The sequence below is a fragment of the Pygoscelis adeliae genome, unplaced genomic scaffold, assembly GCF_000699105.1.
Source record: "Pygoscelis adeliae isolate BGI_AS28 unplaced genomic scaffold, ASM69910v1 Scaffold54, whole genome shotgun sequence".
Classification (NCBI taxonomy): Eukaryota; Metazoa; Chordata; class Aves; order Sphenisciformes; family Spheniscidae; genus Pygoscelis; species Pygoscelis adeliae.
In genome coordinates, this window is record NW_008824982.1 from 439,931 (window position 1) to 457,446 (window position 17,516).

The 17,516-nt window shown below is 39.6% G+C and overlaps 1 protein-coding gene across 1 annotated transcript in view; it reads left to right on the forward strand.

Moving 5' to 3' along the window:
* Positions 1 to 17,516, forward strand: part of PTPRK (protein tyrosine phosphatase, receptor type, K) — a 311,793-nt gene that overhangs the window by 156,292 nt on the left and 137,985 nt on the right. Inside the window, 1 exon segment of the mRNA XM_009325628.1 lies at positions 2,931 to 3,224. Within this exon segment, the coding sequence (XP_009323903.1) occupies positions 2,931 to 3,224 (294 nt within the window).

Consider the following 17,516-nt stretch of genomic DNA (forward strand, 5'->3'; position numbering starts at 1 on the left):
AGCCCCAAAATGCATTCGCCGTAGCGGCCGTCTGCAGACAGAGTGCCTCGGCAGGGCCAGGCGGGACGGAGGCTGCCGTGGTGGGTAACTGGTGACCCTCAGCTTCCTGCAACGCTGCCTCTGATCCAAGCTCTGAACTTTAAAGCTCTCACTTGGTCTGACTGAAGCTGAGTTTTTATATTCTTTGTAAACCAGACCAAGTTTCTGAGAGGGTGATTTTCTTTGGGGTTCCCTCTGCTGCTTCTCTCTCTGGTTTTTTTCCCTTCTTTCCTCCTCCCCCCCCCCCCCCCCCCCCCCCTCCCCTGGGGGTGCACAAGAAGCGTTTTTTCTTTTTGACTGACTGACTTCTTAGGACACTGCGAAACAGTGGGTTCATTACTACTAGGTGGACCCAGATTGCTAGAGTGAAAAGCCAGCAACATCATTTCCTTGAAGGATGTGAATTGTGTTTAAAAACTCACCGAAAGAGGAGTATTGTTGATATATGTGATATTTGCTACGGGAATGGCAACTAAAACATTAATAATGGCTTTGTTCTGTCTTTCAGTTATCAATGGCAATTTTTAGACCATAAAAGTTTTGGGTTGCTGTATATATAAAAGGAAATTATGGGATTTGAAATTATAATTGGGGAATATTTGATGCATCTGGTTATAGAGTAATGAATGAGAATAATTAATAGAAAGTTAATTGGGTAACATCAGAAAAGTTTATTCTGGTATATTGGGATTGCATGCTTCAGTTGATACTTAGTGTACTTTTGGGATTTCTGGTTGCACTTCACCTCTGGTTCTGATAGTATATTGTATTATGAAGAATATTAATAATGCTGCAGAACAATTGCTTGTTCATTTGGTAACTAATTAAAATTCATGCATAATTTATTGGAACTGGGAGAGACTTTATAAGTAAGTCTCCTTGTCCTCAAGAGCTTAAAAACAAAATGCATATGCTAATATAAGAATACACTTTACCTCTTAACATAAAAATTTAATATGCAATGGTATATTAGTCTCATTAATGTGAGGTTTTATTTGTGATAATTGTGCTCTTAATCAAAGCGTATACTTTTAAACATAGCTTTATGTTTTAGAGGTTTATAACTCGGACTTGGTAGTGTATCATGCTCATCAACGTTTATGTTTTCTGCCGTAAGATACACTGACCTTAGAATTCATTAGTTTGACATTTAATGTGTTAGTTCCGCAGCAAATAAACTGCCCTCATTAAGCCCAGCTGCATTTCTGAGCTTTGATGCAGGTAGGGATCTAAATTAGTTCATGTGCACATTTCTTGCCAAAACAGGGTAAAACATGTTAATAATTAATTGAGGTACTTTCTAGAGTTTTGTAAATCCCGAAGCAGAAACGGGAACACCTTGGAGCATTCACCTTTTCACTCCAGGAGAAGAAAATGAACTCCGCTTGCAGCCACTACTGCACCTTCACAGATTCCCTGGTCTACAAACTGAGTGGCTTGAGATACAGCTAATTTAGAAAGAAGTCTGCAAGAGATCCTTTTGTGCCAAAACATGGGAAACTTGGTTGCTTACAGAGCTAGTAAATACGCTGTTGGGAGCCAGCTCTGGTATCTGGAGGGGAAACTTTACTGCTGGATGTAGAGAACCAGGGAGTCGTTAGCTGAACTTCACCTTGCAGGGAGAGTAGGATGTCAAAGGATGTCTGGAGGCCCTCTGTGAGTCTCTCCATCACCACTCCCCACCACGGGCTCTGCCAGTGCCACTGGTGGGGTCATTCCCGGGAGGCTGAATATGTGCAGTGCTTCTGCGTCCTAGCTTCTCTTGTGCAGAGGGGTGGGGGGAGCGATGATGAGAAGGGCCCTCCTCTAGGGAAGTGTTATGGTCTGGGGTTAAATGTTATTTTTAATGTACTGGCCATGAGATCCCTCTACCTGCTCAGTTGCTGCGTTGTTAGTTCTGCATCGCTGCTGTGCGAAACCCCTGTGTGCATTGAATTTAGCATTGTTGCCTAATTAACTGAAACAAATTAGTTGAAATGTGAGCCATCTGGAATGAAAATGAACCTTCCGTGTTTATCAGAGGATTCATTTTGTTAGAAAAGTACATGTTGCTTGTGATTTGTTTCTTAAAATAAATCACGCCGAGGCAACGTGCTACTTCTCGACGTAACATTTCGCAGGGTAAGGGGGACTTCACCTCCCTGCTTGGTCCATTGTTACCTTTTCACTTTGCAGCTGTGTTGAAAGGTGGAAGCTGATGAGAACAGAGGAAGACAAAAGGTCTTAATGTACGTCCTCTTGTTTGAGTTTCTAAATCAGTAGTAAGTTACTGAAGAATAAAATAATGTTATATGTCGTTGCCCTATATCTTTATTTTGTCATTCTTCTGGCAGCTTTGCTCAGTTTGGAGTATTCTGAATGCCTGCAATAGGCATCTGTATCTTTTACCCTAACTGCATCTGGTGGGTTTCAAATGAACTGCAGTGATACTCATTTTTAAGAATATTCTGTGCAGGGCTAGTGTATCAACTATTGCAACTGTTTCTTTAAGGAAAGAAACATATATGGCTTCTGCCAATAAAAGAAAATCAGTTCTGTTTCTGAAAATCTCAAGTTATTACTATAGTAAATTATATAAATGAGCATGAACCCATATTTTTTTTTCAGAAAAACTGTTAAGTAGCAGCAATATATAAATCAGAGAGGATTTTGTGGTCCCTAGCTGCGATTTTTAAATGGGAAAAATAGCATTGGACAGATGCCGGTGGCGCACCACTCTCTTCCATCAGCTGAAATTCTCCCCAGTTCTTCTTCTTTGATATCAGTTTCATTTTGCTTTCGAGTGTTGAAATCTTTGCTGATCAAAACCTGACAACTTTCTGTGGAAAGAGCCCTCTTCTTAATGGGTTTTCCAGATTTTGTTTCATCGCTGCCTTTTGTCTCCCCTACAGAGCCGCCTCGGCCAATAGCACCCCCGCAGCTACTGGGCGTTGGGCCCACGTACTTGCTCATTCAGCTGAATGCCAACTCAATCATTGGGGACGGACCCATTATCCTGAAAGAAGTGGAGTACCGAATGACGTCTGGGACCTGGACCGAAACCCATGCCGTCAATGCACCAACTTACAAGCTCTGGCACTTGGACCCCGACACCGAATATGAGATTCGGGTGCTGCTCACCAGACCGGGCGAAGGTGGGACTGGACAGCCAGGACCACCGCTCATCACCAGGACCAAATGTGCAGGTGAGTGCTGCTTTGGAAAAATGAGCAACCAAACAAAACTATTTATTTAATGATTTAATTGGTTGGCAGGCGTGTTGGCTCTAATTAACTTGTAGCAGAACTCAAGGGTTCCCTTGGCACCCACAGGATCCCCAGGTGTCTAGGCAAATATGGATTTGCCGTGTCCCCTGCTTGGCCGGGCACTGTCCAGGTTGCAGTTTGCTAACCCTGGGAGGGTAGGTTAGGAGACGGGATGTTAGCAAGCTAAGAAAACATTTTACTTCTCACGCGAGGAAGGAGACCTTATCATTTCTAGAAAGAACAAACCACCTGTTTTTTCACCTTCATATTTTCACTTGTACTTTGAAGTAAATTTGCACATAAAGGTACTTGCATGGAAAAAGAATCTGTTTAAGAAATAGAATTTTACAAAAAATGTGGTATATTTTTGGGTAATTTTTCTTTTTCCAAGCAGATATGCGTGGCCTGCCAGAATCTCTGACAACTCCTAAAATACAATAGCAAATATTAATGGAGTGTTTTCTTTTCTCCATTTTTGACCTACCACCACCAAAATCATGCGCTGCTGAATCTTGCAGTCTGCTTCTGGTTTTTTTAGAGTGCCCTTGCGTGGCCAGCGCCAAGAAGATTAAGCACTGCCAACTTCTCTTATATGCTGTTCCTTCTAAAGCTACTTAAAGTTATTTTAATCTCAGCTTTCATAAGAAGAAAGATAACGCCTATGTCTCGTAGTTGCAGAGGAGAAAAATTATAGATTTGAAAATCAGACTGGGAGGCAAATAAGTGAAAATTAAATTGTGTGGGTTTTTTCCTAATTTCAGGATTTTTAGGGCATGACAAAGTATTTTAAAGTTTGCACTATATTAGATTTAGCAGAGAGTGCTGATAACCATCTATTCAAAGCTGCGCTAAAATAGTAAGAAAGAAGAGCTGCAGTTGCAGATTTCCATGTGTCATGTATATGTATGCATATATAAAATGGAAATATAAATTAAATATTTTTTTCACAAGTTGGTGACAGACCTCAGTGGGACAGCTGTTCAAGTTCTCATCATTGATTTATTGTACTGAATTGGTTTAGGCATTGTTCTGAAAAAGTAGGAATTTGAAAACAGCTTCTATTTTAAAGAGACTGAGCCGAGACTAACAAATCCCAAATGTTCCGGTTCTTTTTCCTAGCGCTTGAAAAAATATAATTTCATTTACGCAGTGTGTGACAGACTAAAGCTTTTTAATGGGAAAGGAGAAGAAAGGAAGTCATGATTTATGTAATGTATTTTTAGAAGCCAGTTAGGGGAAACAACCTTATTGTGAGTGTTATTTTATTTTTAATTTGTTTTTAACTTAACACTCACATATAAGGCACCAAAATCTAGTCTTGCTGGAGACAAATTTTCAACTCAATTTAATCCAGTATGAAATGAAGCAGATCAAAAAAAAATACTTGGGAAAAAAAAATCTGAACTTCCGTGACAACATTATTTTAAAAATAATAAAATTTCAAATTGTTTACCTCGCAGTAAGACTGATTCTTATTCCATGAAAACGAAGGTGAATAAATGTCACTATTAACCAGTTTCAATTAGAAAAAGGTGAGTCAGCAAGGGGTTTTGGAGACTGAAGGATTGTGCCCAGCATCAGAGATGAGTCAGGGACGGCACCGGGTTGAGCAGCAGGTCACCCTGCCGCCTCCTCACCTGCCTGGAAAATGAAGACAGACCTTCCTTTTCCACAGTGTTCTCCCGAGGCTTCTGTAAGATAACTGCAAGCCCAAGTCAATACAAATTTTTTTTTTAAATATTTCACTCGTAAAAGGCTAACTATAAACATAAAAATTAGTCTCTTCCGAAAAGGCGATTTATAAGAAAAGGTAAAGCTAATAATGGAAGAGCTCACCCGGCAGTCTCTGCTGCTGCTGGCATTGTATGAGTGACTGGCAGGTGATTTACTGTGCCGTGTTAGATGACATCTCTGCAGCAATATCTTCTGGAGATTCTTCAATTATTCCTAATTCTTGTGTCTGACAAGATCACTTATTTTTCAGACAGATACTCTATTTTTCTGTCGATGTTCTTTGTCAATTTTGTCTTTCCATGAGTTTTGTACGTATTAGTTCAAACTCTGAAACAAGTTATAACTGATTATCTGCTCAGAGTCCAATGGAGTGGAGGGAAATAAATGAATTTTCAGCATGAAGTTTGACTGCTCTCTATATGGATTAAAAAGCACACATTAGCGAACATGGATCTGATGAGGTTTTAATGTTTACATTCCAAGTAGCAACAACAGCAAACTCACTGACACATCAATAAGAATAGGTTAGTATTCTGCTTTCTGTTTATTTAATATGTAAGCAAATATTAGCATTGTTTTCAAATGAAGATTGAAAATTATTTTTTCTATAATTCATTCAGTATTTATAACTTCATGACATTTCTTAATAGCATATTATTGATCAGGTGGCCTGTGCTTTGCTGGAGATGTATCCTACTTCTGAACGATTTGAGCGATGGTTGTATTTATCTCGGTATCAGACATGCACTTTTATTATTAGGTATTTAGATCATTTTCCGTCTTCCTCACAGCAAAACCAGTGTCTGGTGACTCATTTAGTAAATGTTTCCGCTAATGCTAAACAAAATTGTTTTCTAATTAAGAGATAATTCTTCTGCTAGTTAAAAGTCCTCCACCAGCCTGTTTGTCTCCTCGGCATTTCCCAGGTAATCTGTCCTGGGCTGAAGCTGAGTGACGGCATTTAGCTAGAAAACTTGCATGTTGTTTTATCAGTCTGCAATTAAAGATAGTGCCGAGCAGTCAAATATATGAAACCACCAAGTGTTTTTAAATGGCTGAATTAAGACTAAAACATGTGAAGCAAAACATTATTTTCCGACACTATCCTCCTTAATAGCCAGGTGTATGCTTTGTATTTCCATTTCTAAGCGCAGCCGAAGTCGGTGCAGAGCATGGCGTTGTGTTCCCGGCTGCGTGTGGTTAGGCACAAATCATTTCAAGCTGCTGATGCTGGAGGCTGCTTCCTCCCCCTCGATCCTCGCGGGGCACCTGGGCTTTGTTTCAGTATGGCTACACCTCTTGCACAGTGTCATTGCTCAGATTATTCACTTCTCAAGCGTTTTAAAACCAGAACCAAAGGCAGAGGGTAGCACTTTTATCAGAAGTAATCCTTAAGGCTGTTTTCTCTGGCTTTGGGGCATGTTGTCCTGAGCATATCTTCTGCATTGTGATTGCCTTTCCTTTGGGGGGGTGTAGAAAATATGTGGTATTCTAAAATTGTCCACTTAGCCTGCTTTATCAACTGTAAGTTAGAAGTTACTCTCTTACATTGGCTGCTGCTTCTGAGTAACAGCTCACAGCTCAGTTTTATGATTAACTGATATTTTAGTGGCAAAGGAGGTCAATAGTTCAGCCTGTCCAGAGCTTAATATATGTACACAGTGGAATTGCTCGCTGCTACTTTACTGAAGTTCAGTGCAAGGGTGTGATTTTCAGTAAAACATGAAGAATTGTAGAGCAGTTGGAGAAAAAGTCCTGGGTGTTTTCGGGTTTTTTTCCAAATGACTTGATATTAGTAAACTGTTGCCTGTATTATTTGGTTTTGATAATAAAATGAGTAAAGGGGAGGGGAAGCGTTATAGCTTTATCAGAGCTGAGAATGGAACAATTTTTATTATTATTATTACGTTGTCGTTGTTGTTGTTCAAAATTGTTATCCGTTACAGAGATCTAGGTATTGGTAACAATCAGCCTCAAGGCACAATAGCAGAGACGCTGGTTCAGCGGTGCAGTGCTGGTGTATGATCGCCTGCAGTTGAAGGCTTGGGAGCTGGGCTGCTTTTTGCCTGCCTTTTTCAAGCGCAGAATGTTTGTTTACAATTTGCACATTTATTAATTTTGGAAACAATGTACAGAGAATACAGGATACTGCTGAATTCCCCTCCAGTAAAAAAAAAAAAAAAAAAGAGGCAAAACATGGGGAAACACTGGGGGGGAAGCAAGCTTAAGTTTTTTCTTCATGTTCTTGGGATTTTTAACAGAGGGACCCCAGCGATGTTGCCTTTGAGAAAGTGACCTTGCATGGCCATCTGGAGAACTAAAATGTTGTTCTGGTTACGTAAAAATTTTATCTGATTTTTAAAATGAGTGGAGTGGAAGGGGCAGTGCAGTATAGAACCTGCTTGTGCTGATGTGCAGTGCGTACAGAGCTACTTTGGTCGGTTTTATTTGCCTTTTACACTTGCAGAGTGGAGGCGGAGGGTTCAAGATGGGGACTTTGCTGTGTGCTGTACGTGAGAATTTAGGATGTTGGTATGTGAGGCAGTGGGCTTGTAAAATTGGGTACAGTCAACATCACAGGAGGGTTCTGGAAAATACGACACTGAATGGATAAGCTGTGCTCTTCATTTGTGTCTCTTGCAGTAGTGCATCTTAAATTATTAAAATCTTTGAAAGCTAATAAAAGTACAGATAAATGTGTAATTTTCAATCACTTAGTTTTTTTTAAAAGTGGACAGAGAAAATATTTACCTTTACAGCAAAGCAGTTATCTTAATGTTTCAAACAGAATCTTTACCTTTTTTCCGTCAAAGTAGATATCATTACAGACTTAGAATATAGCTTAAAGAGGAGCTTAAATACATTTTGAGCGCTTAAACTACGTTTTTATTACTCATGGTTTTGTTGTCCACAGGTTGAACACTGCATTAGAATAAACTGAAGGTGAACAACTTGTAACTAAATGAATGTGACGCTTTTTAAAAATTATTTTACATTTGTCATTGCAGAAGGGCCCACATTACACCAATATTTATAAGTTGCTGTTGTTTTTACAAATGTGTTTGGCACTGGTGACTGTTTCTGGGCTTTTGGCCAGGTAGTAATTGGAAACATTTAAGATCTCGCTAGCAGATACCAAATGCACCAGCCTCTTGTTCCATATAGGTTTACCAGTTGGCTATGAAAAAAGGTATTTAAACAATGGGGAAAGTCTGGACTAAGGAACTTAATCATATTCCCTTTAGGATTGAATACCAGAATTGTTACTGAGAGAGCACCCTGTAGAAGAGCAATCTGATTTGGACCATCGGCTGGCACATGCGACCATACTCTGCTTATTGTGCTACTTGCCACTGTTCAGATACCCATACCACATATAGAATCCTAATGATGCTTATATCCATAAGAAAGGACCATAGCGCAGCTGAGTTACCTAGCAGGAGACCAGGCAGACTGCAGTTCTTGTCAGATTGTGTAAATTAAGCATGGTATCCTCTTTTTCAAAGGAGCACAGTGCTGATGACTCAGTTGAGTTGGCAGTAAACTGCAAGTTCAGACACTGACCTCCCCTAAATTAGTTTTCAACTTTTTTTGTTTGCTATATTCAGCCTTGCTTAGTATCATTATTTTGGTATTTGCAGCTGCGGACTCCCTCTGCACTAACTTTCTTCCTGCGACATTGCGAGAGCCCTGTTGTCCAATGAGACGTGGGTTTCCTGAATTATCCCGTGCTTCGTTTTTGGGATAAGCTTTGTTCATGGCTGGTTCTTTATTGTATAGGAACGTATGATTCTATATTCAGCAGTAAATCACACTGTGGCTATTTAATCACACTGATGCTCTTCACTTGCGGCTAGGGGAGCAGACCTAGGTAGGTGGGTTCCTCTAGCATGGTCACCCACTTTTCAAAGCCTCTGTTGTGTGCAGTGACCTCTTCCTTTGCCTTCTTTCTGAAGTCCCTGCCAGTGGGTAGGGCGGGACGAGTTACCTACAGCAAGACGTGATTATGGTCGTTGGCACCTAACATGCTGGCCAGTCTGGGCTTTAGTGCAAAGTCCACCAGGTTGAGGGAAGTCCTTCAGTTGTAGTTAGCGGCTTGCTCCCTGGCAAAGGACACTAGGTCAGGATACCACTTCGGCTGGGGGAGGAAAAGGAGCAGGTGCTAATCCCAGCCGGAGCTCCCCTGCCTTGCAAGTGATTCCTCCATCTCCTGTCTCACCGCGGCTTGGTCGGCAGCTTTTCCCAGAGCAGAGCGTGCTGCAGCACCGAGTCTGTCGTGATTTATCCAAAGTGTGTGTAACTAGTCAATAGATCTCACTTCCGAGAGGAGCACTGTCTGTGGCAAGAAAATGTATTGCAGTACATTAATCCACGGCGCCCATTCCAGTTGTAAAAGAATGGACGTGGGCAATAATTCATATTGCAGTACTTGAAAATGCTATGAGTGCACCCGGGCCAGATAACTCAGAGCCCGATTATAGCTTCTCCAGAGTTTGGAGACTGATATTCACAGATTTTTGGTCTGTGTTTGCTTCCGAAGAACATGACTGCAGGTTGAGATAATCTTACTCCTTCAGAAGACTGGAGCTCTTTTTTGAACTGCGACTTCTATTTGTAATTTCAACTGAAATAAATAATTTTTTAGTATGATTCATTAGTGTCGTTGATACTTTAATTTAGTTTGCTTTCATAATTAAGGTGTCTCAACTGTTTAGGAGTGCAGTATTACTTTTATAGTGTTTGAGAATTGGTAAGTACCTAAATAAAACAAACTGTTATAGGACTAGCTTTTATTGTACTTTCATTTATCACTCCATTAAAATCTAAGCAGGGAAAATTTTAATAAGGTTTTGAAAGTTGTTCTGGTCATTGCAGGACTTAAATGCACGGTTTTGGAAGCACACTGATTTTTCACTGTTATTTTGGCACTATTGGCAGAGTAGCGTGGGGTAGGGAGGGAGGGCTGTGAGCAGCAGGAGTGGTGATGTGGAAGGGTGGAAGAGGAAAGCAGTGCCAGTAGCGTGTGCTGGGGGGGGAGGGATGTTGATGAGATTTCCCAGACGCATTCATTATTCTTTCTCTCTCCCCCATATGTCTTTGTCCTCCAAAGCCATTACAGAGAAATATGTCATTCATGCTAGTGTGAGATCTGGATAAAGTTCAGATTAACATCCTCCCAAGGTTAGGAGAGGCTTCCCAAAAGCCCTGCGTCTTATCAACATTGATTCTTTGGGCTTTATTCTGCTAGATGAATCTGTTTTTCATTTAATTCTTGTTTGTATTTTTAATTTTTTCAACTTGGTTTCATTTTAAAAGTGGGCAGCATAATTCTCTCCTCCTAATTTGAACTTAGACTGTGTGAGGCAGAACTGAGTGAATTTCACTTTCTTAATTTTATTTCTCAGTAAATCCTCCTGCTGGTGCCAAGGGGGGGAATGGACCAGGTGATGCTTTTGTACGTTATGATGATGAAATAGCTTCCATTATAACAATAAGTTGAGGAGCGTATTAAGCAGCAGCTGATGTCAAGTTACACCTCAGGTGATTGGTAGGTCTGGAATCCTAAAATGGCTTGTCAAGACTCTTAATGTTACCTGGTTTTGTTTGCTGTTTTAAAAAAAAACAAACATAAAAACTTGGAGCAGCCCTGGAAAATTCCAGATGACCTGAAAACAAACATTAAAAATACTGACATGAAGGATCAGGATCACCCTATTAATTAAAAGCTTGTCATCTTGACTTTAATTCTAAACAGAATAATGGAACAGCCAATACAAGGGTTGATTAATGATGAATTAAGAAAGTAATATAATTAGAGAGAGTCAACAGGTTTATGGAATACTGATCTTGTCAGAATAACTTGATTTTTTTAAATTAGATTACAGATTTGGTTAATAAAGGTGATATTGTTCTTCTGTAATGCATTTAATTTGACATAAAACATTTTTATTAAGAAACCAGAATAAAAGCAACTCAAATGGAGAAGAACTGGCTGATTTAGCTAAACCTGTTTTTATGGATTAATTGAATGAACATTTCTATTTGGGTCCTATCAGGAACAGTTCCATGTAATTTATAAAGAAAATGTAACTACGATAAAGCTGGCAAATTGCAAAAGATTATGAAAGTGGTAGAAAAAAAACACTCCAAAAAAGAATCGAGTTACTAATTTGCAGTGGTTTGAGCTGAGTGCTGCTAATCTATGTTTGAGGTAGGCCAGCTGTAGTATGATAAACTAGAGTAGTCCATATGTACAGCATGGGAAAAGGAGGGGCTCAGGCACTAGGTATGGGCTGACGCGACATGGACCATCAGGGCTGTCACTTGGGCGCTGTAACTAAAAGAGCTCCTGTAGTCCTTGGCTGTATAAACCAGAGCAAAATTTCTCACCCTTTTCTTAGTATTGGAGAATGTTTTAAAGTTTTTGAAGGTGCATATTTGAAATTTCTTGCCAAATCACTTTCCTTCTGACCCAAGCCTTTTATCCACATCTCCCCAACGCCTCCCCAAATCTGTGTAGCATCCTGTTCCATAGAATTAAAGGTATGGTGTTGTACAAGAGGTTACTGTCAGGAGGATTAGGAAACCAAAATAAAAGAATTCTAGCAGAAACTTAAAATCTGGAAACAAAATCTTGTTGTTAAGGAGGTGTGACGTGACCAGAATTAATACTGTTTTTAGAGATGCAGATGAGATTTTAGGCAATTATTTCTCATGTGGCTGAAATTTATTTTCCTTGTTTCACATCTCTAACCCCTGCATAAATAGCCTACCATTTGTATACTAGTATTTTTCATTTTGTATTACCTTTTAAAACTATTTCATTTTATGCAGTTTGTTTCCCAGGTCATTATTAATTGCTGAAAGCTATTTCATTACTCTTGGAAGTGGCAATATGCTTAATTATCATTCAGATAATTAAACATTTCAGATACTAACAGTACCATAAGCACACATTTTGCAGTTTATTACCTTTATTTTATAGAATTATGCTCAATGTGAGGGACTGGTGAAAATATATTCAACAACGTACCTTCTTTTCTCTGCAAAATGAACTCTACTAGGCTGAAATGTCAGAGCATGGGCACCCACTGGGAGTACAATGTGCAGTATTCACAGTTTACAACATGTGGCAGCTTAGATGATTACAAATAAGTAAACTAGTTCAATTGCACCATATTTCCTTAAAGTAATGACCTTCAAAGATAGCGCTGAAATGCAATTCAAGAAACTTGCTTTCTGTTGGTGGCTTTTGTCACCTTTGACAAATCAGTTCACTTTGCGTCTCGATGCCATTTAGAAAGCTGGGTTAATAATGCATGTTTCCCCAGCAATTTCTCTCATTTTCATTTATCTCGTGGTTTATTTAGAGCAAACACTTCTCTTTCTTACTTTTACTGTGCTGGTTGCAATGAGATCTTGGTTTTATCTGTCTGAATGCTTTCCACAGATAAACAGTTTGTAATTAGAATTTAGTACAATGAAGATCATATGTTAGAGAATAATTTTTTACTCATTTGGTGACCAATTTTGTTACTGATGTAATTTTTATGGTCACGTGGAGGGACCTCCCTTGAAAATAAAAAAGTACAACTGCTCTGCTTTCAGCTCTTAGTGTGACCAACATTTCTTTGTGTCTGTCCACGCAGAGTCTACTCTTGGTGTTCACTTGATGCAGTAAGGGATGGGGTGGGGAGTGCGGGAAGAATGCAGCGATCATACTGTATAGAAACCAGTGGACATCAATTTATTCCTGAATTACTACTTTTTTTTTTTTTTTGGCTGCCTTATCCCACTTGTCTCTTGTTCTCTGAATGGCCATAATTAAGGATCGTGCTAGTTGAGCATGTCCCTTTTGTGTGTGTGTGTGCCACTTCACCTCTAAGACTTCTTAGGTTGCCATTACCAAGTTTTCTTTTTCTGTTGCTCAGCTTTTTTGGTTTTTTGGAACACAACCCAGCCTCCCCTCCAACCCCAGCTATTCTTTCCCTTCAGCTGTGAGAGACAATTTAAAAGTTAGAAGCAAAAATACAGATGCTTCTGTCTAAGCAATGGATGAGGGAACAAATAATGTGTTGTAGAAATTATTCACATTGGGTAACGGTTCGCAGATCATACGGTGAGGAATATAGTATAAGAACCTGTACAGAAAAGAAACAAGTAAAAAGTTTCGTAGATATGACTTATCTTGCCTAGCAGTTATTGGAAAAGGTGGTGAATGCATACTTGAAAGACAAATTAAGATGGTAGACATTTTTCATTGTCACTTACCTGATGGGCATATTCAGAGGGTATACCCATAGTTTATACAATGAGAGAAAAATATATATAACAGTAATATTGTATAGAAATCAATAAACATATATAAACATGATCCTTATGTGTTACTGTGAATTATTTAGTCCTGAATTTACTAGTAGCTGTGTGCTTTAAATAAAGTCAGTTCACAAACTTCGGGTTTTTTCCCCGTGTTAATTTGATCTGATTCCCACAGTGAAAACAAAAGTGCTACCACTCTTCAATATTGCCTTCACAAATCAGCTTACTGTCTCCGTGTTTAAGAAAGGATTTGCAAGTTTAAGGTGGGAACTCTGAGTCTGTACAATGATTTCTGTAATGACTCCAGGTGATTTAAAGATCTCTTGGAAATGGACATGCTGTGGGTTCCAAGGAGTGAGGCTTCAGCTGGGCTGCTGCATCCCATGGGGAGCAGGTTCTGTGGAAGCCATGCTCTCCTTTCAGCACGCTCTGAAAGTCTGCCTTGTGGACAGACTTAAATTAGAAAATGTCAGATGCTTCTGTTACACACTTTGTTCTCCTAAAATTAATCTCTCAGAGGCTTTATGTATTCTGTCAGTAGACACACATGTGCCCATGTGTGTTTTTTCCAGCCTCTGAAGAGCAGCCGTCCTGCACCGGTAGCTCTGTGCAAGGCCCTCACGTGTGATGGGCATCCTTCCTTCCACCTGTCTAGACAGTTACTCATGATTGAAAACAAATACGCAACCATTGTAATAAAGAACAACAACCACAAAAAACCTGTATCCTTTACAATATGGTGTTTCAATCTTGGATGGCAAAAATCTGTTTGTAAATATCCTACTGTTACTCTCACCGCCCCTTTGTGTTTCATCCTGTGCCTTACTCCGGCTGGTGTGGGCTTGTAGTGAGGGTTACGTATCACATAGTACTGACAGCTCATGAAGAGATTCTTTTGTCTCTGGTGCTGAAGGTCTATTTTTTGGAGCAGGGATTTGCTGAGTTGTTTTCTGCACAGAATAATTGCTGGCGATAGAAAATGGGGTACTCACAGCAGTGCAACTTCTGTAATAGAAGTTCCTCTCAGTAGATGTGATGGCATTTAAAAGAATGTGGGAGTCATTGTATACGCTTTTTTTTTTGTTTGAAATTTTAATTAATTGAATCCATCTCTTTGAATTTAGCCATGTCACGAGTAGCCACCTTTACGAGGAACAAGAACATAAAGGAGGACATGAGCCTGGGCTGCTGCAGAGTAAGATGCCTTGATGCTGGGGGGCTGAGTGCCCTTGCAGATTGGCAGTGTTGGGAAGCAGAGCTCTAGCAGAGTGGCTGGCCTGTAATGTTTTAATTCCTGCAAGTAAAGTGTAACTTTTCATCCTTGGTAAAGTGAGTGTCTAGCTATTTAGCAAGGGACAAAGCATAATGTCATCATTTGAGAGATGTATTGTCAACTTGGACAGGTGATATTTAAGGAGCCTGAAGAGAGAAATGACCCGGCAGTGTAACAAGACATATCACAAGTGACTGTCTCAGAAAGAATGAGAACAAGACAGACAATTTCCATTACTCCTCAATGTTAAGGTGCTAGCATTATCCCCTAAACCACATGCTCCAAGCAATAATCATGCAGTGTCTTCTTCTGTAGTAATATGAAAGTGGAATTCAATCTCTTTGACACATATTGCTTCAGTTTCTGACTTGTCAAGTTGTTTCTCTGCTGGAGCTCAGCTAATATATAGTGAATGGGCTTTGTATACTGACTGAAATGGGGAAATAGTTACCCAGTTTCCTTTGAAGCTGGCTGCAGAGGTGCCTGGAATATACTAGAAGAGAGAGGCTTTGGTTTTGGTAGCTTTTAAGTTATTGTCGGTTAGGAAAACTGTGAAACCTCAAGCCCTTCTTTGGACTGGCTCCTCTTTTGGAGTCCTTTCTCCAGTCTGAACCAAGTAGCCTGTTAGCTGTGTACTAATTCCCATAATACCTTGGAGAGAAGCAATTGCTCTTTTTCCGTTGTCTTCCCAACAGAGTGTGTGTGTGCGCGCGCGCTGGTTTTCATGACAGCATTTCATGCTTCTTTTTTAACTTCTCAGTGGGAACCTATTTTTGCAATAGCTGATAGAGAGGCTCTACATCTTCTATATCAGTCAAATCCTGCCTTTCAGTGACAATATTCACTGACATTATGATATTCTGCATATTGATGAAATACGTTTTATAGTAAACTTGCTTTAATTCTGAAGTAATAGATACTACTGTTGCAACTGTTAGATTTCTGTATATGTAAGGAGAAATCAAATTATCATCTATAAAAACAAGGAATTGCACTTCTGTGTGCTATAAAAAACAAAACAAAACAAAACAAAAAAAACCTCCAGTAATATTCAGTGCCATCCTGGAACTTGCTGCTTTTTCTTAACCTGTGGTGTGGTGGAACAACCCACTATTCCCATACTTGAAGGATTTGAAAATTCAAAATACTTGATGTGAATCACATACAAGAAAATTTAAAAAAACATAATCATATGCATAACCAGAAACACTTTTCTAATAACCTAGTATCTATTTAGTATGCCTGTGTTTCTGTTCTTTTCATTTTAAAGCAGTAGTGTAAGCTTTCCCTAGCTGCAATTGCAAGGTCAGTTTGTTAGAGTTAGGATAACTGGCCTTTTTTCACATTTACAGAGCAACTTGAGGATACTTTTCCTGTAGTGTGACTGCATCAGTACAGAAAACTGATAGATAAACTACCCTAGCATGTGCTGAATCAAATGGTAGGTTGTGAAGCTAATATTACGACAAACATCAGTAGCTTACAGGCCAGGCAAACCTTTCAGGATGTTCTCTGATGAATGCCTAGTAGACTATGTGCTTCTTTCTACGTACAAAATGTGTGTGAGGGCTCATATGGTAAGATACCGATACTGCCGCACTTACTTTTTCCTACAGCTGTCAGTAATGTCTGTTCTCTGATCCGCCTTTTATGATCTAGTTTGATTATTTAAAAGCTGTATACAAGGAATACAGGAAAAATACATACACAGCTGCATTTATTGCTTTTTTTTCAGCCTGTGCCGCCTACATTAGGTGACATTATATTTTTATATATCGATTTTTCCATGTTGCCTTAAGGAAGGTCGTGTTTAAACATAATGTCATAATGCATATGCGTAAGAAAATTGAATTAAGCTTGTTACTGATATCTCAGAGGTGGCATTTCTTAACTTTTGAATACTTGGTTTTGCTCTCTTACTGTAATACAGCTTTTGTGCATATAATTTGCTATAAACAATAACAACAGACAAGAAAATCCTTCAAATTCTTTCACTTGAAAGTTTCTGCTGGCAGTTGGAGAAAAAGAAAACTAATAAAAAATGCATTTTGACATTTAAAAGAGAACTATTTTCCTTAAAATGCATAAAACATGCAAAAACTTAAATTGCTTGAGTTTGCACATTTTAGAGCATTAGTCTGTGAATGACGTTTATTAGCTAAGTTAAAGCATGTGTAGCAGATTTCTGTGTAGCAAACTTCACCTTTATTTGTTTTGTAAGCTAAATCACGTTAGAAGAAGTAGCCTTCCAACTCTGAGAAGACTACAGAAGTTTTTTGTCATAGACACGTCTTTCCCCTTCCTATTTAGATCTTGGATGTAAAGCCAGACATGACCAAGTCTGTTTCCCTGTGACTTTTTATCTTTTGGACTCACACGGTCAGTGTCCACCTCATTGATCCCTAAATTTTTTGTTGCTGTTTTTGTGGTGTTCTTGGAGCATCTTTAAATCAACTTCTTTATAGCAATCGGTAACCTCTGGATTGGTATTGGTGGTACTGCTGCGTGTGTGCTAAGAGTTAACAGACTGCATCCTCTGTAGCTGCTGGCCCTCAGGCCTTTTCCTTTGTCTGAAGGATCCTTCTGCTCCCTTGACAGTTACACACTGACAGAGCAAATCTCAGAAGTGGTGAGGCCAGCGTTCGCTTACCAAACCCCTCCTCCCCGTCCTCTACTATGTCAGCATCAACTGAAGTCCTTATACAAGAGGACACCATTTCCTATTTAAAAATAAAAACGGGGGCTCCCCTCTCCCAGCTGCTTCTAGGCCATGTAGTTCAGCTCATGTTGTCTGGCAAGGTGGTGGACCCTTTTTCTTCCTTCGTGAGACCACTAATGTGAGGAGGCAGTTCCTGGCTTCCCAGGTCCTTCAGGGGAAGATGCGCAGGGTAGAGACTCATATGGGC